This window comes from Daucus carota, chromosome 9, assembly GCF_001625215.2.
Source record: "Daucus carota subsp. sativus chromosome 9, DH1 v3.0, whole genome shotgun sequence".
Lineage (NCBI taxonomy): Eukaryota > Viridiplantae > Streptophyta > Magnoliopsida > Apiales > Apiaceae > Daucus > Daucus carota.
In genome coordinates, this window is record NC_030389.2 from 3,906,669 (window position 1) to 3,933,384 (window position 26,716).

Here is a 26,716-nt window from a genome sequence, read left to right on the forward strand (position 1 = left end):
TATAACTAAATAATAAAAATAATTGGGTTGATAAATTTGCATGAGCATTGTTGATTTTATAATATACAAAATGTTTTTACTATAGCAGCAACAGAGTGAACCAGGACACATTGCTATACCCAAGTTAGTCATCATCTCCCGCTCCGTCGAACACTTCTGCATCTCCACCACCCCAATCTTGATCCCAAGTTAGTCATCATCTCCAGCTCCGTCAAACCCTTCTGCATCTCCCCCACCCCAATCTTGAACATCTGCTGGTCCATCATCGACATTAACATCTATAGCCATGTCGAAACCAATATCATCATTAGGGACTTCCTGCAGTTCTGGCACGGTCTTCTTAATCTCCATAGATGCAATGTTTGCGTCACTGAAAAAATCAGCATACGGCTTCGAAACCTGAACAGAGATATAAAATTTAAAAAATTCTTAATTATATACGCTCCATTGCTGCAGCAACAATAATCTTCGGATAACATATTTGTATATACGCCATAGCAATTGACACATCTTAATAAAACTGTAACTGGAAATTTCATTCTCCATTCTTGTCTTCTAGCCAAATAAGGAAAAATTTAAATGTTCACTTGAATTTTTAAAATTCAAATCAGTTGATGTAGATGTAGTAGAAGAGGATATCGAAACTTTGTTTCTGAGTGATGGCAAAGGAGATGCAAAGCAAATTTAGTCTAAAAAGATTTAACCACCTTATAAAGAGCATTCCTCTTTTCTGCACTCTTGATGAGATTTTTCCAGTGCTCGTCTTTTCTCAAAGTTGAAGCAGAACCCACAACCTGAATAAACAAAAAGGCAGCTTCTGTTATATAAGCAAAGCTATAAGTGTACTGTACACAGTTCTGAAAAAATTAAAATAAGCGCTTCAAATTTATTACCCAAACAGAAGACCTTGCTCTGGTAACATTCATTCTCGGAGAATCAGCAGAAAATCCGATGCCTTTATCTTTGCTTCCCCTGACACATGAAAATACAACAACATCTTTTTCTCTTCCCTGCATTAGGAACAGGATACATTTAACAAAATTTACAACTTTTAGAACGAGGAAAACAAGTAATGCGCAAGATGCATCCGGTGATTATAAATTCAAATAAAATCTCAAGGCGTATATAGAGCCATATTAATCTCAACCAATGAATAGTAAATTTTTTATAAAAAGAATAAATTTGTTAGCAAATCAAATAACCATAAATCTTTTGCAGAGCCTCCTATCAATCATCCTGTTGATTAAAATTAGTAAAATTTAGGGGGCTCCAGCCCCCACCATGTGGAAGCGGTAATTGTTAGCTACTTTGTTGTAACTAGCCATATTTGCTAATATGAACGATTCAAGTTGATACTTGAATGACTGGAGAAAATAATGATACTTACTGGTATAAATAAAATTACATGTTATTCAAGTAGCAAAGAGTTGGAGAGGAAGTATGGCAGAATTAGTAGCAGCATCTCAACTAGAGAAGCCTGAAGTACAGAGAAAGGCAAGGCCCTCTCTTACGGAAAGTACTTCTCACGCAAGGCAAGAAGAGTAGGATCCGGTTCTTGCACTTCAAGTAAGTCTAGTAACACAGATGTTGTAGATGCATCTGCTGCAAAGCGGCGACCAAGCATTTCATCTAGTAGTACATCTGCTTCATAGTACTTATTATTCTGTAAACAACAGCGTATAAGTGTGTTGTATGTGACATCATTAGGCAAGCAATAATGAGCTTCCATTTCCCTGAATAGTTCATTTGCTTCATCCAATAACCCTACATGACAATATGCTTGGATCATCACAGTGTATGTCTTGACATTAGGTCGCAAACCTTTCGCAGGAAGGTTGTCAAAAAGGCTTCTTGCATTCTCGAGATGTCCATTTTTGCTTAGTCCATCAATCAGAATAGTGTAAACCTGTATATCAGCAACTAACCCACTGGACTCTAGTATTTGAAAAAACGATAGTGCTTCAAATACATAACAATTCTGGCAAAGACCATGCAACAAGATACGACATGTCACTTTATCCAACTCAACACCTTGGTTAATCATCTTTTCCCTAAAAAAATTACGTGCTTCAACATGCCTGCCCACATGAAAAAAACCTTGCAGTATAGTACTGTAAGTCTGAATAGTTGGGGTTAAACCTTCAGAGGGCATTTGTTGAAAAAGATCTATGGCTCTGTCCACTTTCTTCTTTCTACAGTACCCGTTGATGAGGATATTATAGCTAAGAGCATCATGCAATATTCCCTTTCTAGTCATGCTTTCGAACACTACTAAAGCTTTATCAACCTCTCCCTGCAAGCAGTATCCATCCATTAGTGAATTGTAAGTGACTACATCTGGATAATGGCCTCTTTGAATCATCAACTCTATCACATCCTCCGCATCTTCAATCATTCCTTCTTTGCAATACGCATCAACCAATATGCTGTAAGTAAAAACATCTCGAGAAATGTTCCTAACATCCATCTCCTTGAGCAATAATTTGACATCATGCCATCGATTAATGTCACACAGTCCTTGAATTAACGAGCTGTAGGTTATAACATTTGGGGATATGCCTTTCCTTGTCATTCGGTGGAGAAGACCCAATGCTTGATCGACTAACTTATGTTTACATAAACAGTCAATAATTGTGTTGTAAGTGACCGTATTAGGCTTGCAACCTTTCTTCTCCATAATTTTGAACAACTTAACAGTCACAGAAGGATTCCCTCTCTTGCAGATGCCGTCAATGATAGTTGTATAGGTAACAACATCGGGTTGAATAAGTTGAAATCTGATGAGGTTCTGGAACAAAAGCTGAGCCTCTTGAAGCATATCTTGGGAAATAAGGCCCCTGATGAGAGTGGTATAAGTAAACACATCACGGACAAAACCGTGCTTGATGATTCCAGCTAATAGTTTTTGAATTATCTCATTCAAAAACTTTTAGGGTCAAAGCTTCGTGTTCCCGATTTAATCAATTAATCCATTACAACATTGTGAATTGATTTGATTTTGGAAAATCGATTAATTTTTATAATTTTTTAATAGAAATAAATATAATAAGTTTATTGGAATTAAAATACTATATCAATTCAAATATTAATAAGTACAGAATTTATGATATAATAAAGATATATTTATTACTAAATAACCAATGCCATATAACTAAATATTAAAATACGTTCGATTTTCATTCCAATTAATCCCTCTGATTAATTCCCGATTTTCGATTAATACTAAATCGGTAGATTAACTGGTTAGGTCTGATTTCCGATTTCTGTAACAGTGGTCAAGAGTTATATTTATATACTAGTTTATGACTCGTGCAATACCCGGGCAGTTATAATATTTGTTATTTTATCGTATATATTTTAATTTAAACTAATACTATTATGAGAATAAAATTATGATAGAATAATATGATTAAATAAATTTTTATTTAACGGATGATAAATTCTTAATAGTTAATTTCGTCAAATTGCTAATTAAAAATGAGGTCGAATATATATATTTTACTGAGAATGTTACATTACATTTTTTTTTTCATGTTATAATTTAAGGAGATCTATAAAATCATATGTAAATCAACCTATCAATCTTTTAATATTTCGTTATTGATAATTAATAATATAGTATGGAACATATTAAGTTAAAAAAATACGTAAACCAAATACCGACCCATCATACTGACCTAAATGTTTTGGTTTATTAGATAATAAAAAATATATTATAACATGTTATAAATTAAAGAGATTCGTGACTAGAATACCAACCGGCTCACAGAACTCTCGACTAACATACCGACTAAGTGAACTTTTCCTAATTCTGATTTTCGATTTGTGTAATACTAAATCTATCATTGGCTCATTATACATACATTTATAGAGTATATAAAGGTTATTATTGATATTTTGTACTAATGTATTTATTATACATTAATGTCTAATTGTTAATATACATTAATTATTACATGATTTGGAATTAATTTAATATTATACATATAAATAACATATATCTAATCATTTTTAAAATTTTAACTTTTCCCCACAAATTTTGTAAATTTTAATATTTTTCCTGATTTTTGAGTGATTAATCCAGTTTTGACCAATTAATCATCGATTTAACTGAATTTTACTAAATCATATTAAAACCCGTCTGATTATCGATTATTCGGTTAATCGACCGATTTTAATTATTATGATTTAATAAAATTATATATGTGATTTAATAAAATGATATATATATATATATATATATATATATATATATATCATTTTTTAACTATACGACAAAGACTCATGATTCGACAAGAATCTAATTTTCTATATCAAATTTTCAATAATTTTAAGTGAGTGATAATTTAATTATATAATAAAATTTTAAATAATATATATTTTTTTATACTTATATTTTAATAAATATCATCATAGTGAGGATATATGTACATTTAGACATCAAGATAAAATGATTTAAAATACAAACAAATATAAAATTTAAATTATACAAATAATCTCAACTTAAAGAGAATGAACAAAAGATATATATAACATACATTAAAAAAAATAGTATAAAGCAATCTGTGTTTTGCACAGGTTAAAAAGCTAATTAGAAATAGATCAGTGATTTCTCATAACGGTTTCTCTGAATAAATATATAATTTTTTTTAATTATAATATACATGTATCAATATAATGATAATTTTAGGAGTGGCTATGACTCCCTCTGATCTCTGTTTAAACTTGTCTTATATAGGGATAAACTAAAAACAAAATCATAGAAATAAATATTCATGTGATAGTGCAAACAATTATCAATAGTGTGGTGAGCAGGTCATCATTTAGCCGACTTTACTTGAGTTTTTTATTTTGTTTGTAAGCACAATTTTATATATAAACAATCTTCCAACAAGAAGATGATGATTGGAAATAAGTACAAGCATTAGGAACTAATAAGTCAAAGTTTGGGACCTAAAATCAGCATCAAAGCAGGAGCATATTAGTCGATATCCAACAAAGAGGAGATCAGCAGCAAGCATTCCAGCTTGGTGAGTTTCCTCCTGAGCACCCACCTCTTCCACACAATTATCCATCTAAAACTGACCATTCTGCATGGCTAAACCATTATCCTGCATGTTTTTCAGGAGCATGAGCCATGTTAACAGGGGCGTTAACTTGACCTAAACCCAATCTATGAATTTGATCAACTAGCCAAGGGTAGCATAAAAATTCACAGGATCTTGGGCCTAGTCAAGAAGCACCACATCCTTGAAATCTGGATGATCGACCCCAAGACATACGCTATCACACAAGTCCAGCTCCTGTCTTTGAGCAAAATATCGATTTGTGAGACTAGATCATAAACTGCAGCTGGAGCACCCATTAGGAAGTCCCTCACAGTACGAAACGCCTCCCAGTTATCAGTTTCCAGGATAACAGAAGCATATCCTTTGATTATGGCACGACTCAGCGGGGCATAAATCGCCCAGAGTTGGTTCGCCAATCGCGTTAGGAAGGGGATAGCCCCCACCATTACATGCCTGAAAGAGTCGTTTGTAAGTAAATGCTCGACTGAAGCTTGAGGAGAACCACTTGAGTTCATCATTGCTGTTGCTGATACAGTTGACTTGCACGTGAAACTCAGCATGCATTGGCCAGTGAAGATATGGAATTAATGAGGGAGATCCATGCAAGTTAATATACTTTGATAATTCTATATGAAGATCTTAATATCTTTTGCCTGAATTATTTGACTATTCAGATTCGAGAAATGAATACCATGATAAGAATGGTTGAGCTTCCTTCTGAAGTTGATCAGTGCAATCAAATTTGAATTAAAGCCAGGCTGACAGCAGTTTCTCTTTGATCCTTCTCACGATATGATCCACCTTAAATAACCTTGCATGCATTGGCTGATGAAAATTGTACAAAGATAACCTATTCTCAGAATGGCTCCAGGTCAGCAACTTATTCATCGTAGCAGCTCTTAAAACACTAGTTGCTTCCACACGTTTGCCTGTAAGAAAATAACATTGCAATATAGTACTGTAACTCTCACTAGTTGCTTTTATACCTCCAAAAATGCTGGCAAACTCGAGAAGATTATGTACCTCAGAACTCTCTCCTTCGTTACACCTACGGCAAGTACTTCTTGCACAAAGCAAGCAGAGCATGATCCTGTTCTTGCACATCAAGTAAATCCACTAAAACAGATGCAGTAGATGCATCTGCTGCAAAGCCGTGACCAAGCATTTCATCTAAGAGTACACCTGCTTCACAGTAATTCTTATTCTGTAAACAACCGCGGATAAGCATGTTGTATGTGACATCATCAGGCAAGCAATCATTTCCTTCCATTTCCCTGAATAGTTCATTTGCTTCATCCAATAACCCTTCATGACAATATGCTTGGATCATCATTGTGTATGTTTTGACATCAGGCCGCAAACCTTTCAAAGGAAGGTTGTCAAAAAGGCTTCTTGCATTCTCTAGATGTCCATTTTTGCTTAGTCCATCCATCAGAATAGTGTAAACATGTATATCAGGAACTAGCCCACGGCATTCCAGTATTTGAAAAAAGGATAGTGCTTCAACAACATAACTATTCTGGCAAAGACCATGCAACAAGATACGGCATGTCACTTTATCTAACTCAACGCCTTGGTTAATCATCTTTTCCTTAAAAAATTTACGTGCTTCAACATGTCTACCTGCATGAAAAAAACCTTGCAGTATAGTACTGTAAGTCTGAATAGATGGGGTTAAACCTTCAGAGGGCATTTGTTGAAAAAGATCTATGGCTCTGTCCACTTTAAACTTTTTACAATAACCGTTGATGAGGATATTATAGCTAAGAGTATTAGGCAATATTCCCTTTCTAGTCATGCTTTCGAACACTACTAAAGCTTTATCAACCTCTCCCTGCAAGCAGTATCCATCCATTAGTGAATTGTAAGTGACTACATTAGGATAATGGCCTCTTTGAATCATCAACTCTATCACATCCTCTGCATCTTCAATCATTCCTTCTTTGCAATACGCATCAATCAATATACTGTAAGTAAAAACATTTTGAGAAATGTTCCTAAGATCCATCTCCTTGAGCAATTGTTTGACATCATGCCATCGATTAAAGTCACACAACCCTTGAATTAAAGAGCTGTAGGTCATAACATTTGGTGATATGCCTTTCCTTGTCATTTGGTGGAGAAGACCCAATGCTTGATCGATTAATCTATGTTTACACAAACAGTCAATAATTGTGGTGTAAGTTACAGTATTAGGCCTGCAACCTTTCTTCTCCATAATTTTAAACAACTTAACAGCCACAGAAGGATTCCCTCTCTTGCAGATGCCGTCAATGATAATTGTATAGGTAACAACATCGGGTTGAATAAGTTGAAATCTGATGAGGTTCTGGAACAAAAGCTGAGCCTCTTGAAGCATATCTAGGGAAATAAGGCCCCTGATGAGAGTGGTATAAGTCACCACACTTGGCACAAAACCGTGCTTGATGATTCCAGCCAGTAATGAAAAGGCAAAATCAACACGATCCAAGTGACAAAAACAGTTGATAATAGTAGTAATGGTAAATATATCAACAGGGATGCTTTCTACCCGCATCTTTCTAAAAAGGGAGACAGCTACGGAGTAGTGTTTCATCTTAACAAGAGCTGTTAAGAGTTGAGTGAAGTTGATAACAGTGGGCAGAGGCTTCATAAGGAGCATTTTATCAAACAGTTGAAGAGCATCATCGAGTTTATCAAAACCAACCTTAGATTTCTCAAGGAGTAAATGTTGAAGTCGAGCATGAGGTGGATTAGAGGAACAAGGGAAATGGGGTTTGGGTTTAAAGGGAATATTAGGGTTAGGGTTAGTGGAGAAGTGAGAAACTGTAATAACAGAATAGGATGTAAGACAACAAGTAAGAGCTGAAGCTGCAGAATGTGGTAGGAATCGAGAATTAAATATCACAAATTTCATCATCATATCTCTACTTGTCAGACTCAGATTTTTACCTGGTAGAACGCAAAAGAGCAGAGTATCATCAACTGAAGCCCAGAATTTTGATTTACGCCTATGTTATCACTCTGTACCAGAAATTATTAGGTTTCTTAAAATAGTATTCCCGTTTTAGTTCACTCAATATTAAATAAAACTTTAAATTGTTTTCCAAATAAATTGATATATTTAACATTTGTTTTTAGCCTTTATATAACTTAGATTTAATAAGTGTTTGACGAGAGCTCGATTGGACTATTTACATCATTGTTTATGTCATTTTATTATTTCAAAAATATAATAAATTTTAATATTTTATATTAAAGTGGTCATATGTTAAGATATCTCAACCACCTAACTTCATCTCTACGAGAACTTGTTTAAAACTGTCATATTATTATATATCACGTTATTAAATTTTGATTTGTTTTATAGAATTGAGTATTTTTTTTAAATATACGAGTTTCACATAGACAATTCTTATTTTTGTTTGATCACTAAAAATCGAGTAAGAAAGTCAAATAAGGTTGAAGGTGTGAGGAGAATATTCCTAATAAAATATATGATATATGTCCTTAGATGTGAAAGCCAAACAAAGTTGAAGGTGTCAGAGAAATATTCGAAAAATAACATATTATATATGTCCTTATATGTTTTAACATGCATATGTATATATTATTGTGATTTATTTTTATCATGGGCTTACATGTAATACACTTCATTTTGCAACTATTATTAGGTTAAATTTGTTGTCAAAATATCTTTTAGATGTGACATGGTGATTTTTATAGCAATTGGAGTGTTTAAATGGCATCCTTAGAGCAAGTCCAATGGTGATGTTAAAATAGATGTAGCTATTGTTATAATTTGAAATCAAAAAGTGGTTTTTGGTGCTAAAATAGAATTTATGGTCCAATGATAAATGTAAAATAGCACCAAATATATCCAAATAAAGTTATATTCCAATTATATAATCTTAAAGTACATAACTATATTTGTCAGTATTACTTTATTAATGCATTTTGTCACTTGCATGCTTATGTGGCAATTATAGCACCATCTATACTTGGTTCTATATTTAGCACCAAGTATAGCATTTTGCTATTTTACATTCAAGTTTAGCATCCCATTGGAGTTGATTTTTTTGCTTGGGTGCTATATTATAGCAATAGCACCTATTTTAGCACCACCATTGGACTTGCTCTTAGAAATCGGGTAGATAGGTGATATTCCCTCTCTCTCCTCCAATTTTTTATCGTTTCGAATGGAGTGTTTGACACGTATTTTTAAAGTTCATGTAAAGTATAGCTTCATAATTTATTCTTTTTCTGAACAAAAATTTAATGTTTAAATTTTTTATATTGGAAAAAAATTATAAAAATAAGTTATAGAACTATATTTTATATGAGTGTTAAAATGCGTGTCGAGTACTCCACTCCAAACGATAAAAATTGGGGGGCGGAGAGTATATTCTAACGAGAATGATGGCCTCTTTCACATAAATCCTAAAATATTGATAACTATTAAAAATATCTTAAATTAATAATTAAAGCAGAAATTATCAATTTAGTCATTTTTTTCTATTTAATTTTTTGAGAAACTTATTGAAATGATATATATGACTATCAAAACGAGCCTCTATCGAAAACAACAAGTTAACCACTTCGATAAAAGTTGGATGAATTTAACGTGGCGTTTGAATGTTATTAGTGAACATTTTGACATAAATAGTTGTACAAGGACAATGATCTTCAGTCTTGTAATCTTGTTGATAAAAACATTCTAAATCTTTATTCGAATAAAAAGTACCTTGTGCATTCGCATTTTTCTAGGACCTATATTTTTCTAGGTGACGGAGAAGATTAAAGAAATTGGCACTCAAATCTGATTCTCACACTTTGTATTAGAGTGAGTTGCCCAAAATTTTTAAAAGCCCGTTTTCTGATTAGGTGGCAAGGAAAAAAGAAAAGAGTGGCAGAGCACTTGGGTTCAGCATTTCACAGCACTTGCTCTTAGTTCCCAAAGATGAGAAGTGTTTCTCAGTTTCACTATTAGCTTATAACTCGATACTTTAAAGTTTAAGGCTAATAATATCTTCTTCTTGATCTATCTTATTTAATATGTTAGTCTCATGCAAGTCCCGGTAACAACATTGCAAATATATTTAAGAACTTACTGGGATCGCAGATCTGGTATGTCAGATTCAGAATTGCAAAATCTTTTGAAAGCATACAATATAATTAAGAACTCACTGGGATCGCAGATCCGGTGTGTCAGATTCAGAATTGCAAAATCTTTTGAAAGCATACAATATCCACAAAGTTACGAGCTGAATACCGCTGTAGGGATGTATACAATTGTATCCACTGTGTTGCCACTCTAAAAACCAACAAAAAGTTCCACCCAGCTGACATTAAAGACCTGGGCTGACTGGTCTGATCAGCCGTTCAAGTTCTTTATCTGAGAGCACTGGCCAGGTGAATGGTTCTGCAATGCACTGAGAAGTCTGCAGACTCAGAATCAGATGACCTCAACTAAGGTCATCAGAGGTCAGTATCTAAGAGTAGTAAGAGAGGTGATATAGTGAAGAAGATAAATTAGAAGTCCATGACCAGGGACGGATTATAGGATGCACAAGACACTCGCTGCAAGCAAGGAACTCGCTCCACCTAGCCCCATCGGCAAGGCTTCATAAAGCCACGAAAAACATCATATATATTTCCTGAGTTCGAAACCTTACTCTCTCCCAAAATACTTGATAAAATAATCCATCAAAATATAGGTACACATCCAATATACATTAGCATTGTGCTTCACTTATGAATAGTTTACAGTTTGTCGAGGCTGCCAATCTCTCTAGTCTCTTTAATTGATTTGCAGTTCTTTCTTTTTTTGCTAAATCTATTCAACTCAGTGGCTTAGAATTTTAAATGGACTACTATCCTGCAGCATTAGCCAATTCCAGACTACTTAATTCTTGATAAAAGTGGTAACCGAAGTTACCTATGGAAAGAAACCCATACACATACAAGCTCTTTTACTCATTGCGCTGATAATTTCAGACTGCAGTTAAGCTATATTAAGCCTTTTAGTTATTTCATGTAATAAAGACATTAAGATAAATCAACATTCTATAGACAAAAAGTCGATGTAGTGCAGAGGAGCTCCATTCTTAAATTTAAATTCAACAAAATTATATCAAGATAACACCAAATCATTTGTGATCAGTCAGAGAAGAACTGCAAATTTAACGACAATGCATTTGAAATGAGTGCTGCTAGGGTTGCAGACCCTTGAAATTAAAATGTTGGCAAATTGAAGATTATGTACCTTAGCAATCCCTCACTTTGCTTGACCTATGGCAGATACTTCTTATGCAAAGCAAGAAGAGCAGGATCCTGTTCTTGTGATTCAAGTAGGTCCAGTAACAGGGAGGCGGTAGATGCATCAGCTGAGAAGCCACCAGCACACATCTCATAGACCACCGGCTTCAGCATACTTCTTATTGTAAAAACAGACACAATAAGTGTGTCATAGGTAACATCAGTCGACAAACAACCATTAAAAGTCCACCAACAATTCATTCGCCTCATGGAGTAATCCCTCTCCACATACTGCTTGTAAGAAAATAACATTGCAATATAGTACTGTAATAACTCTCAATAGTTGCTTTTAAACCTTCAAAAATGCTGGCAAAATCGAAAAGATTATGTACCTGAGAACTCTCTCCTTCATTACACCTACGGCAAGCACTTCTTGCACAAAGCAAGCAGAGCAGGATCCTGTTCTTGCACATCAAGTAAATCCAGTAAAACAGATGCAGTAGATGCATCTGCTGCAAAGCCGCGACCAAGCATTTCATCTAGGAGTACACCTGCTTCATAGTATTTCTTATTCTGTAAACAACCGCGGATAAGCATGTTGAATGTGACATCATTAGGCAAGCAATCATTTCCTTCCATTTCCCTGAATAGTTCATTTGCTTCATCCAATAACCCCTCATAACAATACGCTTGAATCATCACTGTGTATGTCTTGACATCAGGTGACAAACCTTTCGCATGAAGGTTGTCAAAACGGCTTCTTGCATTCTCTAGATGTCCATTTTTGATTAGTCCATCAATCAGAATATTGTAAACATGTAAATCAGGAACTAACCCCCTCGATTCCAGTATTTGAAAAAAGGATAGTGCTTCAACAACATAATTATTCTGGCAAAGACCATGCAACAAGATACGGAATGTCACTTTGTTTAACTCAACGCCTTGGTTAATCATCTTTTCCTTAAAAAATTTCCGTGCTTCAACATGTCTACCCACATGAAAAAAACCTTGCAGTATAGTGTTGTACGTCTCAATAGTTGGGGTTAAACCTTCAAAGGGCATTTGTTGAAAAAAATCTATTGCTCTGTCCACTTTCTTCTTTCTACAGTACCCGTTGATGAGGATATTATAGCTAAGAGCATCATGCAATATCCCTTTCTAGTCATGCTTTCGAACACTACTAAAGCTTTATCAACCTCTCCCTGGAAGCAGTATCCATCCACTAGTGAATTGTAAGTGACTACATCAGGATAATGGCCTCTTTGAATCATCAACTCTATCACATCCTCAGCATCTTCAATCATTCCTTCTTTGCAATACGCATCAATCAATATATTGTAAGTAAAAACATCTGCAGAAATGTTCCTAAGATCCATCTCCTTGAGCAATTGTTTGACGTCATGCCATCGATTAATGTCACACAATCCTTGAATTAACGAGCTGTAGGTTATAACATCTGGGGATATGCCTTTCCTTGTCATTGGGTGGAGAAGACCCAATGCTTGATCAACTAATCTATGTTTACACAAACAGTCAATAATTGTTGTGTAAGTTACAGTATTAGGCTTGCAACCTTTCTTCTCCATAATTTTGAACAACTTCACAGCCACAGAAGGACTCCCTCTCTTGCAGATGCCGTGAATGATTGTGTTATAGGTAACAACATCGGGTTGAATAAGTTTAAATCTGATGAGGTTCTGGAACAAAAGTAACCACAAAATCAACTAAAAGGCAAACAAAAATTCAACCAAAAGCAACCCACTGCTTCCTTCTCGATCTCTTTCTTTACCTCTCTCCACCAAACTCTTTATCCTCTCTCCTCTACCAACCACTGCCGCGTGGCTTATCCGCTGCGACAATGATTTCTCCGGCAGAATTTCATTCATAAACCCAATCAATACAAAGTCCCAATTTCATGAACCCCAATTTTCTATTCCGAACATATGTATGATTATGTGTATGTATGTATACGCTGTGATTGAGAGATGAGATGATGGATTAGAAAGCCAGAAGTGAGCGAGCTTGTTTGTCAACAAACTCCTTTCCCTCTGCCTTTGGTATGAAACGTAAAATATAAACTTTACAGTGCTTTTTTTACAAAAGGTCGTATATTCGAAATGGTTTAAAGGAAATCATATTTCTGCAATATATATGTTAAAAAGTAGTACATTAGCTGAATTCCCTAAATAAAATTACATGTTATTCAAGTAAATATATCACTACTAGGAGGGTGCCCGCTGCCGCGGACTAATATTATAGGAAAAATTTTATTTTTGGAAATATTCAATTCGAATAGTTTGATGTTTTTTGTAACATACAGTGTCTAAAACCTTGTAATTTAAATTAATTTAATATAGAAATTTAATTCATGTAATATCAGTATCAAATTTTAAATATTATCAAGTAAAACAATAAAACACCTTATAAGACACAACCATTTTGTTAACATACAATTAATTAGATGGAAGTAAACATATTCAGTATCAATTACATGCCACAATACCGCGGACTAATAGTACAGACAAATTTTTTATTTAATAAATTGCAGATTAAATAAAAAATTTCTTTGTTGTGAGACTCTATTGTTGACAACTATTGTAATTAAATTTTATATCATAAATGAAAAACCGATATAATCTAAATATCTGTATTTAGAATATTCTCAATTAAATGATTTCATGTTACGTAAACTATTTACGTACTAATAAAAAAAATTATTTCAAGAAAGGTATAATATAATAATAGTCAATCACTAAAATTACGTAATAATTTATTAGTACGTAAATAATCATATTTTATAAAGTATTCCTCGGCGTCGCCGAGCGGCGACGCCTCGCACTTTAATCGAATATTTTATAATCAAATCAAAATAATTATATAGCTAATGACGTCTCGCGTTTTATTCAAATAATTTATATTTAAAAATTTTGCAATCAATATTAATTTACATGTAATTCATAGTTTTCTTAAATAAACGATAATGATTACTATAAAGAGTCATATTTACTTGAAAATTTGCGAATGCAGGTCAATAATATATACTCCCTCTGTCTAACTAATTTCTTATCTATATTTTCGTATAAGATTATTATAATTAAATAAAATAAAATTTATTTCAAGAAAGGTATAACATAATAAAAGTCCATCACTTGCATTCTAAAATTACGTAATATTTTATTAGTACGTAAATAGTTATATTTTATAAAGTATTCCTTGGCGTCGCCGAGCGGCGACGCCTAGCACTTTAATCGAATATTTTATATTTTAATATTTTATAATCAAATCAAAGTAATTATATAGCTAATGACGTCTCGCGTTTTGTTCAAATAATTTATATTTTAAAATTTTGCAATCTTAAATAAGAGATAATGATTAATATAAGAAATCACATTTACATGAAAATTTGCGAATGAAGGTCAATGATATATACTCCCTCTGTCTATCTAATTTCTTATCTATATTTCTGTATAAGATTATTATAATAAAATAAAATAAAATTTATTGTAAGAAAGATATAATATAATTAATAAAAGTCCATAATCATTTACATTCTAAATTTACATAATATTTTATTAGTACCTAAATAGTCATATTTTATAAAGTATTCCTCGGCGTCGCCGAGCGGCGACGCCTCGAACTTTAATCGAATATTTTATAATCAAATCGAAATAATTATACTGGTAATGACGTCTCGCGTTTTATTCAAATAATTTATATTTTAAAATTTTGCAATCAATATTAATTTACATGCAGTTCGTAGTTTTCTTAAATAAACGATAATGATTAATATAAAGAGTCACATTTACATGAAAATTTGCGAATGCATGCCAATAATATATACTCTCTCTGTCCTAACTAAGTTCTTATCTATATTTTTGTATAAGATTATTATTATAATAAAATAAAATATATTTCAAAAAAGGTATAACATAATAAAAGTCCATCAGTATTTTTGTATAAGATTATTATTATAATAAAATAAAATATATTTCAAGAAAGGTATAACATACTAAAAGTCCATCAGTTACATTCCAAAATTATGTAATATCTTATTAGTACGTAAATAGTCATATTTTATAAAGTATTCCTCGGCGTCGCCGCGCGGCGACGCCTCGCACTTTAATCGAATATTTTAATATTTTATAATCAAAGTAAAGTAATTATATAGGTAATGACGTCTCACGTTTTTTTCAATTAATTTATATTTTAAAATTTTGCAATCAATATTAATCTACATGGAATTCGTAGTTTTCTTAAATAAGAGATAATGATTAATATAAAGAGTCACATTTATATGAAAATTTGCGAATGCATAATATATACTCCCTCCGTCTAACTAATTTCTTATCTATATTTTTGTATAAGATTATTATAATAAAATAAAATAAATTTTTTTTGAAAACATTTATTGTAAGAAAGATATAATATAATAAAAGTCCATCACTTGCATTCTAAAATTACGTAAGATTTTATTAGTATGTAAATAGTCATATTTTATAAAGTATTCCTCGGCGTCGCCGAGCGGCGACGCCTCGCTCTTTAATCGAATATTTTATATTTTAATATTTTATTATCAAATAAAAATAATTATATAGCTAACAACGTCTCACGTTTTGTTCAGATAATTTATATTTTAAAATTTTGCAATTAATATTAATTTACATGCAATCCGTAATTTTCTTAAATAAGAGATAATGATTAATATAAAGAGTCACATTTACATCAAAATTCGTGAATGCAGGTCAATAATATATACTCCCTTCGTCTAATTAATTTCTTATCTATATTTTTGTATAAGATTATTATAATAAAATAAAATAAAATTTATTGTAAGAAAGATATAATATAATAAAAGTCCATCACTTACATTCTAAACTTACGTAATATTTTATTAGTACGTAAATAGTTATATTTTATAAAGCATTCCTCGGCGTCGCCGAGCGGCGACGCCTCGCTCTTTAATCGAATATTTTATATTTTAATATTTTATAATCAAATCAAAGTAATTATATAGGTAATGACGTCTTGCGTTTTGTTCAATTAATTTCTATTTGAAAATTTTGCCATCAATATTAATCTACATGCAATTCGTAGTTTTCTTAAATAAGAGATAATGATTGATATAAAGAGTCACATTTACATGAAAATTTGTGAATGTAGGTCAATAATATATACTCCCTCCGTCTAACTAATTTCTTATCTATATTTTTGTATAAGATTATTATACTAAAATAAAATAAAATTTATTTTAAGAAAGATATAATATAATAAAAGTCCATCCCTTACATTCTAAAATTAAGTAATTTTTTATTAGTACGTAAATAGTCATATTTTATAAAGTATTCCTTGCCGTCGCCAAGCGGCAACGACTCGCACTTTAATCGAATATTTTATAATCAAATCAAAATAATTATATAGCTAATGATGTTTCGTGTTTTGTTCAAATAATTTATATTTTAAAATTTTACAATTAATATTAATTTACATGCAATTCGTAGTTTTCTTGAATAAAAGATAATGATTAATATTTGATAAAAAAAAAGAGATAATGATTAATATAAAGAGTCACATTTACATGAAAATTTGAAAATGCATGTGAATAATATATACTCTCCGTCTAACTAATTTCTTATCTATATTTTTGTATAAAATTATTATAATAAAATAAAATATAATTTATTTCAAGAAAGGTATAATATCATAAACGTCCATCACTTACATTCTAAAATTATGTAATATTTTATTAGTACGTAAATAGTCATATTTTATAAAGTATTCCTCGGCGTCGCCGAGCGGCGACGCCTCGCACTTTAATCGAATATTTTATAATTTTATATTTTATTATCAAATAAAAATAATTATATAGCTAACGACGTCTCGCGTTTTGTTCAAATAATTTATATTTCAAAATTTTGCAATCAATATTAATTTACATGCAATTCGTAGTTTCCTTGAATAAAAGATAATGATTAATATAAAGAGTCACATTTACATGAAAATTTGCGAATGCAGGTCAGTAATATATACTCCTTCCGTCTAACTAATTTCTTTACATGTTCTCTTTACTATTCGACACGCATTTAAGATTTTGATTAAGTATAATTTCATAATTTATTTTTAAAAATTTTGTTCTATGACTAAAAGTTTAAACATAATATTTTTAATTTAGAAATTCAGATTATCAAAATATGAAAACTTATAACCAACGTAAGAACTTGAGAGGAAATAGAAAATAGAAAAGAAAGTATCATTTTGAAATTTGAAAGTGGGATAGTTGTATTTTTTATCAGTTTGTGTATATAAGAAAGAGCAAGCGTACTTTGAGAAGCCAAACTTCTCATGTAAGCTGTAATAGTTACATGCTGTGGGCCCGTTGTAGTGGCAGCTGGCTGTCAATGACATGCACGTAAAATTCGTAATTACGGAGTAAAGCAGGATTGAAATGTTTTCATGAGACATCTACTGTAGTAAACACGCTTCAATATACTGTAGGTTGATAGGTAGATAGATAGATTAGTCAATAGAAGATTTTTAAAACAATGCTTACCTATAATCTTGTGATTAGTGTAGCTGTATTGAAAATAGGATCACGTGTGTTTCATAAGGCACGGCCCTATCATCAATTCGAAAGAGCATAAACATGTTCTTGACAATATTGCTGGAAAATCTTTCTTGTTTGATTGGTATTATAAAAATTATTCATTGAAACTTAAACAGGAGAGTATATTATAATAGTTCCTTACCCTCTCCATTTTATTCAAATATTTATATTTAGGTTGCGCATGAAAGTTATAAAAGTAAGTAAAATAATGAGATAAATATCAAAAATTGAATTTAGTGGTGGGATTGATTGATATTTAATGTATAAAATAAGTATAGTGGAGAAAAGTAATGCGATTAGTGAATTTTTATATTATAAAATTATATTATATTTGGTAAAATTTGAAATGTAAAGAACTGGATGGAAATTATAGAAAGAAAAATATAAAGAAATGGTTGGGACAGAATGATTAGGTATTAATTAAAATTTATGCTTATTTGAAGTTCAACTGGTATTCTTACTAAAATTTATGCTTATTTTAAACAAAACATATAAATAAAAAATTTAACCAACCAGTTTAAAAAACACCACTCCAACCGCGTTCATCTGTTGTCTATAATTTTAGCCAACCTTCTATGAATGACTATATTTGTCGATCCGCTACAGGTCTGTAAGAAATCTATAGGAAGATTACACATCATTTATTACCATATTGAACTAATATATTCTATTTTAACAATCTAAAATATTAATAACATACTATTTTTAAATTATAGCCAACTAATATAGTCAATATCGTTGAAGCACAATTTCTTACAGGTTCAGCAAATTTTACATAATATCTTACGGATCCAATTTAGCCAACGATTATAACCAACCCCGTTGAAGATGCTCTTACATGGGCGGGAATAATACATAAATTTGGGATGATTTGAATTACAAATCTAAGTACAAACTTAGCCGAAAAAAAGGAAATAGGGAGAAGGAGCATGGGAAGTAGGGACATGCAGGACCGAGCGAGGCTTGTGTATGTAATAAGTACTCATTGCCCATCTTAAAATATTGAGTTAGTAAGATTGGGTCAAAAAGTATGGAAGGGTTTGATGGGTAAAACTTTTTCCCAAAACGACATTTGTTTTTGAAAATAGTGCAAGATATCTGGTAATGACACTAACATGCTTATCTCATTCGTTTTAATTTACATTTTCATTTTAAAAAGTCACAAAATTCAAGAAAAGAGAACATTCACAAATTCATTACATTAAATATTCATAATATATAAAATGAGGTTAATGAAATATGAATAAGAGATATCTGAAGTAAAAATTGATTTTAAAAATATAATTTTACATTGAAAGTTAAAGTAACAACTATTTAAAATTATTTTTTCATAAATAAATTGATTATATTTTTATTGAATGAAAATAAACTATATATATTTGCAAATATTAAATAATTCAATTCAATTATATATTAGAGAATGACTACTGAAGCTATAATATCAAAATCCAAATAATGTTGTTAGTTTGCTTTTTTTAATACTCTGTGGCAGTTTTTTTAGGTTACTTTTTTACATGCATTTTGAGATTTTTATAAAATATAATTTTATAATATTTTTTTAAAAAAATTCACGGATAAATGTTTGACATTTAAATTTTAATTCAAAAAAAGTTAATACAAATATATAAATTATACTCGATAGCAGTGCCAAAATGATGGCCTAAACTTAGCGGATGTTTGGGTACACTACTTACGGACTTAAAAGTGGCATAAGTCCGCTTCCACTTTCTAGTGCCTGTTTGGCAAACTATTGAAGTACTTAATTATTGTGAAAAAAGTGCACGAAAAAAAAGCTACGTTACGCAGCTTTTTTATGAGACTCAGCTTCTTTTTGTTCTGAAATAATTGAACCTACACTCACAAAGAAGCTAATGAATTACTCGAGATGCATAATAAATCTTAAATTTATTATAATAATTAATAATAATTATAATAAATCTAAATTTATTATAATATTATTTAGTTATTAATTTTTTTCTTTAAATACAGAGTTTAAAATTTTGTATTTTGTAAAGAATAAATTAACAGTAAAGTTAATAAGTTAAAAAAAGTAACTATTCCGTCAAACCCGTTAAGTCTGTTGGCTGTTTTAACAGGAGCCACTAAAATGCTGTTTAAAATGAAACAATAGCCACCGATATGTAAAACAGGAAATGTAGCCATTTTTTCGTAAACCGATGGTAAGTTTGGCCACCGAAATGCAACTGACTATAAATTATGTGCATGTACGGAAGAGTGGTGTATTTTATCCGACGATGCGCTCAAATCTCATCACATTTCCAGCGTCCATCAGATTTTCTGACTAATATAGTAATATGGATGCACAGCCGCACAGGAGCTGATGCCAGTGGAGCAAGTACTCTCGAGTCTCGATCATGGGTTTTAAAAACTCTGGGCAAGATGTCACTGTTAAGCAAGGTGGTGCTGACAGTACCAGTCCAAAAGAAATCCTGTAGGGCTGTATAGGCTTGTTGTTCGCATGTATTTTGAGAGTTTTCTAAAGTAGAGTTTCATAACATTTTTTTATAATTTTCTTTTATTCAAATAAAAGTTAAATATCAAATTTGTATTCAAAAGAAAATGAAATTAAGATATATCATATAACTATATTTTAGAATAATTTTAAAAAACATACCAAAAAGTAAAGTATATAATGGACGTGGGAGTATGGTGTGACATTTGGTGTAAAAATTACTCCAATCCAACATCAAAACAGTGTAAAAATTACTCCAATCCAACTTCGAAATGGTGTAAAAATTACCCCAACTGAATTGGTTGACACCAAATTTGGGATCAAATTTTAATTTGGTGTAATTTTTACATCAAATTTGGAGTATTTTAAAATGTCTATTATATCCGCACACTTATTAAAGAAAACAAATTAATTTCTTTTATGTCCCATTAAAATTGTTTTAGTTCCTTATCTATTGAACATGTTAAAATTTAAGTACAAATTCAATATTATATAAATAACTTAATAAAGATTCCATTTAATGTGTAAAAGATTTTTTTTATAGAGGATATGGTATTGATGGGTTGAACTGAAGTTTTGATATAACTTAATTTTCAAACGGGAATGATGTCATTAGTTGGAGATGGTCTTAAGCATTCACATTGGATGCCCCATCCCTATCCCTATATTCTTGCTAAATTTAGTAATTCCCCAAATTCATCTTCATGAATTTAAAAATCTCCTACATCTCATTCCCCATTCTATCTTACCCCATCCCTATATTCTTTTTTATATTACTTCTTTCTCTCTCTTTCATGTATTATATAATCAATCACATCTCAAAATAAAACTAAAAAATGAAAAGAAAAGGATTAGGGCATGAATAGTGAGTCCCCAAATATGAGGTTTTAGTTTTTGTCCCTAAAACAAAACCCCATTTTAGGGATTCGGATGGAGCAACAAGCCAACAATTTTGATAAAAAATTAAAAATTTCCTTAAATTATAAGGATAGGGGAGAGATAGGGAAGCCAATGTGGGAAGCCAATGTGAATGCTCTTATATGTCTTTCTCTTATGTTAAGTTTAGTTTCCCATCTTGTAAAAACTATATATATACAGAGTACTGAATATAAAATAAATCCGAATACACACAGTTATCCAAGAATAGGTTAAGAGGAGAGATAGTGGTTGGAGCAGAATATCCTGCTTTTAATCAATGGAGTAGTGTTGTTCATTAATTTTAAAAGACCTCTAACCTAGACTCCAGAGTTTAAAAGCATACACCTTTTACTATTGTTATTCATTGTCATTAGACCATCCCAGAAAGTGAAAAGCTTTATCCCGCGGATGTGCATATTTAACTGTACTCGAGTCTTAACAGCTGGCTCGGTTTAGTAATTTGTTAAGTATATAAAAATTATGAGCATGTGCATGATATATATTGATATGAGAGTTAAATAACATGACCTATTTTCAATTGTACATAATGAGAGTTAAATAACATGAACTATTTTCATAGGTAACCCGTAAGTCGTAACCTCAACTTGGCAACTTCTATGACAACAACAATCTCAAATTACTTGCCACCGTATTGACCGTTGAGCCTTTGAATGGGATGAACCATTAGCTAGAAAATTAAAAGCAGGTATCAACTATCTGGACATTTTTATTTTTTGTTTTGAAAACCAGATGATATAATTGGACCGTTTGGGTGTACCTAAGATGAGTTAAAAAAGTGAAGTTTGAATTATAATCAAGTTAATACTTAATTACTTCAGAGAGTTTGCTAATAATCTTTGGCCAATAATTGCTCCAGGCTTTAGACTCGCTAGAAAATGTATGAGATATTAATCAATATACTCCATCTTCATCATCCTGCACATAATGCATTCCACCATATTCATCAGCAAAATTAGATATGATAGTAATTAGCCAGGATTATCACAGCACCAGATCTTAAAAGGTAATTATACTATACCTTTTTTTTTTATATATATAAGCCATCAAATCCAAAAAATAAAATATTTGTCATCAATACTCCTACAGAGAATATTGGATACAACTTGATATATCTCTACAAAGCTAGTATCGATTCATTTAAATAAAATCATGGTGTAGAAAATGACTATATTGTGAGCCGGTGAACCATTTCATGGCAATCTGCCTTGCCACCCAAAAGACTGAAGCCAGTTTTGTACCTAGTGGAGGCACACATGTTACTTGTTCTTGAGCGGTCTATCCCCAAGATAGTAGAGTTTGGCCCTCCTCACATTCTTCTTGTCCAGCACCTTTATCTCCTTTATATTAGGCGAATACAATGGAAATTGGAAAGAGAGATTCAAATCCAATTCCTGTTACCAGCCTTCTTAGTCTAACTGTAGTGTTGAGACCAGCGTTGCGCCTTGCAATAACAATGCCTTTCAAGGTTGAAGTGCGTCTCTTCTTCTCAGGTGCACTTTGAGCTGGATTATATAACCAGGTTTGATATCAGCTGGTATCTCTCTATGTGCTTTGAGCAGCAGGACCTGGACAATTTCTTGGCAACATCTCCGAGAGGGGAGATGCCATTTACGGTAGAAAATACAGCTATGATCTCACATAATAGGACATTAAACAAAGATGGTATATATTTTTAAGTACCTGAGACGGTAGACATTTCCTTTAACACATGAGTTCTGTTCTAGCAAAAGAAGACGATAATCTCTTGTAGATCTTGGTTTTCTCATCAAGAACTCATCAAAAACGGCAAATTCAAAATCCAGATGACTGAAAAACAAACAAACAACATGCATTACATTATATGTGTGGCAAAATTATTGAGTAATCAATGTTTCTTAAAACATTGCATAAATACATAGTTGCATACAAAACAATCAATTTGTTAAATGCAGCAACTTGAGAGAGGGAAAGTAAATAAGTAGAGAAAGTGAGAGGGTTTTCAAATTTTGAAATTTGAAGATGACTAAAACAGATGAGAAAGATGACTTACATGAATTGTATATAATTTTAAGTACAATAATGAATAACCCATCAACTTTTCACATTGGGAGTGAGAAGACACACATATTGTATACATACAGCTGTTCTATTACACAACACGCACGCAAATTCTCCATGTAGTACTGATATAGTACAAAGCTTTAATGACAATATGTCCTTCATTTTTAAAAAAAATAAAAAGCATGCAGGAGAGCAGAGAATTACACTCTATGTATATGCAATTGCACATGCAAAAACAGTAGAAGTATTATACATGTAGGCATACATAGTATACCAGTCGTACAAAAATCATGATACATCAGCTTTTCCTTTGTAAATATGTACAAATGTAGTATTAGTAGGTAAATACATAGTATTATACGTTAGAAGGAGTAGAAAAAGTACAGTATGAAGGTACTGAAATTATTCAGGAATTATAAGTTATATAGATTAGTAACTTAAACGTTTATCAACAGAATAAAGCAAAATTTGCTGTTACAGCATTTGACTGGGTACTAACCACTTTGAATATATAACTGCTAAGAAAATTAATCCATATATTGAGGCAAAGGTCAAGCAAACGTACCGCTTGGGCAGCTTCATCTATTATAACAACATAAAAAGTGCAATTCAGTTTACTGAAAAGAGATGAACCACTGAAACTGAGTGTAGAGAATACCTGCAACAAGTTCAGGAATCAGCAAAGCTTTCAAACTTTAATTTTAAAAAGAAAACTAGAATAACATACAATCGCTGCTTCATCTAAAATTAAATTACGGATGGCATTTTTATCCCTTCCAGCACTTCCATGCTTCTGTTTTTCACCAGTCTGGAAATCCACGCCAGCAATTTTTTGTTCCACCTAAAAATTAGGACATAATGGAGCCTGTCTAAACGAAGGTACACAAATTTTCAGAAAGTTTGCCATGTGTTTGTCTTGCCAGGTACTTGCAAGATGATCCATAGATGCGGGAGCAAAAGAGTGATGGACGTTGAGACCTATTCGTACAATTTAAGGGGTGTATAAACGATCACTTTCATCATGAATACCCAAGAACAGCAAAAAATGACGTATATTAGTTGGACACACAAACAATTCTATCACAAGGAAAAAGATGTTGCTTATAGAAATCTTCAGAACTGACATATTTAAGATGGAAGGATAAGAAACGTGGCATGTTAGATTCATATGCCGGTATTTTCTTGGAGAAAAGTTGGCTAGTTTTGCCTTTTCGTGTAATATCAATTTGTGAGACTAGGTCAGAAACTGCAGCTAGAGTGCCCATTTGGAAGTCACTCATAGTACGAAACGCCTCCCAGTTATCAGCTTCCAGGATAACAGAGCATATATCCTTTGATTATGGCACGACCCAGCGGGGCATAAATTGCCCAGAGTTGGTTCACCAATCGCGTAAGGAAGGGGATAGTCCCCACCATCACATGCCTGAAAGAGTCGTTTGAACCACGGAAGACTGCGCCAATGCCTCAAGTGTTACCAATTTCAGAAGGAACGAGAGAATGTGTTCCATGAACGTTTACTTTCAGAGTGCCTGGGTTGGGCGGAATCCAGTGATATGCCATGTTTGCACTGTTGAAAAAGAAAGTAGAGCCCCGAATTTTTATGGCTGCATACTTGCAAAATTTGGAGAAGATTTGTACTACTTAACGTTTGTAAGTAAATGCTCGACTGAAGCTTGAGAAGAACCACCTGAGTTCATCATTGCTAATACAGTTGACTTACACATGGAACTCAGCATGTATTAGCAAGTGAAGATACGGAATCAATGTAGGGAGTTCCATGCAAGTTAATATACTTTGATAATTCTATATGAAGCAGTCTAGTAATGACAACAAAAGTAGCCCTCTCTTGCAGGTCCATGATGAAAGCCAATTAAAAGAATTTTGCCAAGCATAACTTCATGTTTTCTGCCGACCACAAAGCATGACCTACTAAATTAATGTTTTTGACGTAGTAAAGCAGCATCTCAACTAGAGAAGCGTGAAGTACAGAGAAAGGCAAGGCCCTCTCTTTCCTTGTCACACCTATGGAAAGTACTTCTCACGCAAGGCAAGGAGAGCAGCATCCGGTTCATGCACTTCAATTAAGTACAGTAACGCAGATGCCATAGATGCATCTGCTGCAAACCGATGACCAAGCATTTCATCTAGGAGTACACCTGCTTCATAGTAATTCTTATTCTGTAAACAACCGCAGAAAAGCATGTTCAATGTGACATCATTAGGCAAGCAATCTTTGGTTTCCGTATAGTTCACTCGCTTCATCCAATAACCCTTCATGACAATATGCTTGGATCATCACTGTGTATGTCTTGACATCAGATCGCACACATTTCACAGGAAAGTTGTTAAAAATGCTTCTTGCGTTCTCCAGATGTCCATTTTTGCTTAGTCCATCAATCAGAACAGTGTAAACCTGTATATCAGGAATCAGAAGTTAGTTAAGCTTATTGTGATACTTGTTTATGGCTACATATTGAAGTTTTAGCGCTCAATGTCCGGGCAAACATGTTTGCTTGTTTGGGAACAGGATTAGGTTTCTGTTATCTATTTAAATCAGGCAAGTGGTTTTTAGTAGTACTAATAAATTAGTCTGATGCAAGTCTGGATAACAACATTGCAAGTACTTTAGCTGAGAAAATGCTCAATGTAGTATTGTACAGAGGGGCACAAGGCTAGTGAACAAATAGCTGGCAGAGTGCTCATAGACTTGCCTTGATTAGAAGACCTTAGTTTAACTATTAGCACTTGCAATTTCTTAACATTTAGGCATGCTTATCAGCTTCTTCACATCTCTGCTTGAGAACTTAAAACACAGAAACACAAATATTTAAGATGGAAGGATAAGAAACTTGGTATGTTAGATTCATGTGCAGGTATTTTTTTGGAGAAAAGTTGGCATGTTTTGCCTTTTCGTGTAATATGCATCCATCAGAATTTACATGTATAAACAACAGGGCTAGCAGTTGAACAAAAATTCAAACAGGAACCATTTAATTGAATATCATCATAACAGGAAATAAAGGTCTTATATGGAGATTTTGACTGAACAACAGAAGTGCATCATCGAGCTATTAAAATCCAAATTAGAATCATATGAAGCAACTATTGCAAGAATTTCTTACGCAAAGCAAGAAGAGCCATGGATAAGTGTTTTGTAGGTAGCATCACTAGGCAAGCAATTACTAGCTTGCATTTTCACAAAAGTTTATTAGCTTCATCCAGTAGCTCCCCTTGACAAAATGTGTAAATCTTGACATTAGGTCTTAAGCGAACGAAGGCTGTTAAAAAGACTTTTTGCCTTTTCAAAATGTCCGTCTTTGCTTCCACACGTCTGCCTGCAAGAAAATAACATTCCAA

The 26,716-nt window shown here is 32.4% G+C and overlaps 5 protein-coding genes across 11 annotated transcripts in view; all 5 read right to left on the minus strand.

Moving 5' to 3' along the window:
• Positions 1–25,582, minus strand: LOC108201107 (probable helicase MAGATAMA 3). Its single transcript, XM_064084619.1, has 4 exons — positions 25,338–25,582; positions 894–1,477; positions 708–794; positions 1–399 (listed from the first exon to the last, which is right to left on the minus strand). Exons 2-4 carry the CDS (start codon positions 1,014–1,016, stop codon positions 190–192), a joined length of 420 nt encoding a protein of 139 aa, XP_063940689.1. The 5' UTR covers positions 1,017–1,477; positions 25,338–25,582; the 3' UTR covers positions 1–189.
• LOC108201065 (putative pentatricopeptide repeat-containing protein At1g12700, mitochondrial) lies at positions 1,485–2,890 on the minus strand. Its single transcript, XM_017369352.2, has one exon. It carries the CDS (start codon positions 2,816–2,818, stop codon positions 1,508–1,510), a length of 1,311 nt encoding a protein of 436 aa, XP_017224841.2. The 5' UTR covers positions 2,819–2,890; the 3' UTR covers positions 1,485–1,507.
• Positions 1,838–26,716, minus strand: part of LOC135149292 (putative pentatricopeptide repeat-containing protein At1g12700, mitochondrial) — a 43,130-nt gene continuing 18,251 nt past the window's right edge. Inside the window, exons 2-3 of one of the 5 annotated variants that reach the window (XR_010287662.1) lie at positions 26,482–26,694; positions 1,838–1,906 (exon numbers count right to left, since the gene is read on the minus strand). The gene's annotated coding sequence lies outside the window, so the exon portion shown is untranslated. Of the gene's footprint in view, positions 1,907–10,185; positions 10,490–25,610; positions 25,773–25,806; positions 26,163–26,333; positions 26,695–26,716 lie in introns of those variants that run through there. The other 4 variants (XR_010287660.1, XR_010287661.1, XR_010287659.1 and 1 more) reach the window with 4 other exon arrangements.
• Positions 4,786–11,723, minus strand: LOC108201090 (putative pentatricopeptide repeat-containing protein At1g12700, mitochondrial). Of its 3 annotated transcripts, none has more exons than XM_064084604.1 (2): positions 11,314–11,723; positions 4,786–8,000 (listed from the first exon to the last, which is right to left on the minus strand). In XM_064084604.1, the coding sequence occupies exon 2, from the start codon at positions 7,969–7,971 to the stop codon at positions 6,118–6,120; it is 1,854 nt and encodes a 617-aa protein (XP_063940674.1). In that variant the 5' UTR covers positions 7,972–8,000; positions 11,314–11,723; the 3' UTR covers positions 4,786–6,117. The 3 variants fall into 3 exon arrangements, 2 of the variants coding, with proteins under 2 accessions (XP_063940674.1, XP_017224874.2); XM_017369385.2 differs by lacking the exon at positions 11,314–11,723 and having other exon boundaries at positions 4,787–5,998; positions 6,093–8,106; XR_010287657.1 differs by lacking the exon at positions 11,314–11,723 and having other exon boundaries at positions 4,788–5,111; positions 5,833–8,106.
• Positions 12,383–26,716, minus strand: part of LOC108201103 (pentatricopeptide repeat-containing protein At5g39710-like) — a 16,346-nt gene continuing 2,012 nt past the window's right edge. Inside the window, exons 2-7 of the mRNA XM_064084511.1 lie at positions 25,659–25,772; positions 25,395–25,537; positions 24,645–24,810; positions 24,087–24,200; positions 23,925–24,017; positions 12,383–13,003 (exon numbers count right to left, since the gene is read on the minus strand). Of these exons, the coding sequence (XP_063940581.1) occupies positions 12,383–13,003; positions 23,925–24,017; positions 24,087–24,200; positions 24,645–24,810; positions 25,395–25,537; positions 25,659–25,772 (1,251 nt within the window). The remainder of the gene's footprint in view (positions 13,004–23,924; positions 24,018–24,086; positions 24,201–24,644; positions 24,811–25,394; positions 25,538–25,658; positions 25,773–26,716) is intronic.

Coding starts and splice junctions, on each gene's coding strand:
- LOC108201107 (XM_064084619.1), bottom strand. CDS start 1,016: ATGCAGGGAAGAGAAAAAGATGTTGTTGTATTTTCATGTGTCAGGGGA. Junction 795..893: donor GAGCAAGGTCTTCTGTTTGG/GTAATAAATTTG, acceptor TTGTTTATTCAG/GTTGTGGGTTCTGCTTCAAC. Junction 400..707: donor AGAGGAATGCTCTTTATAAG/GTGGTTAAATCT, acceptor ATCTCTGTTCAG/GTTTCGAAGCCGTATGCTGA.
- LOC108201065 (XM_017369352.2), bottom strand. CDS start 2,818: ATGCTTCAAGAGGCTCAGCTTTTGTTCCAGAACCTCATCAGATTTCAA.
- LOC108201090 (XM_064084604.1), bottom strand. CDS start 7,971: ATGATGATGAAATTTGTGATATTTAATTCTCGATTCCTACCACATTCT.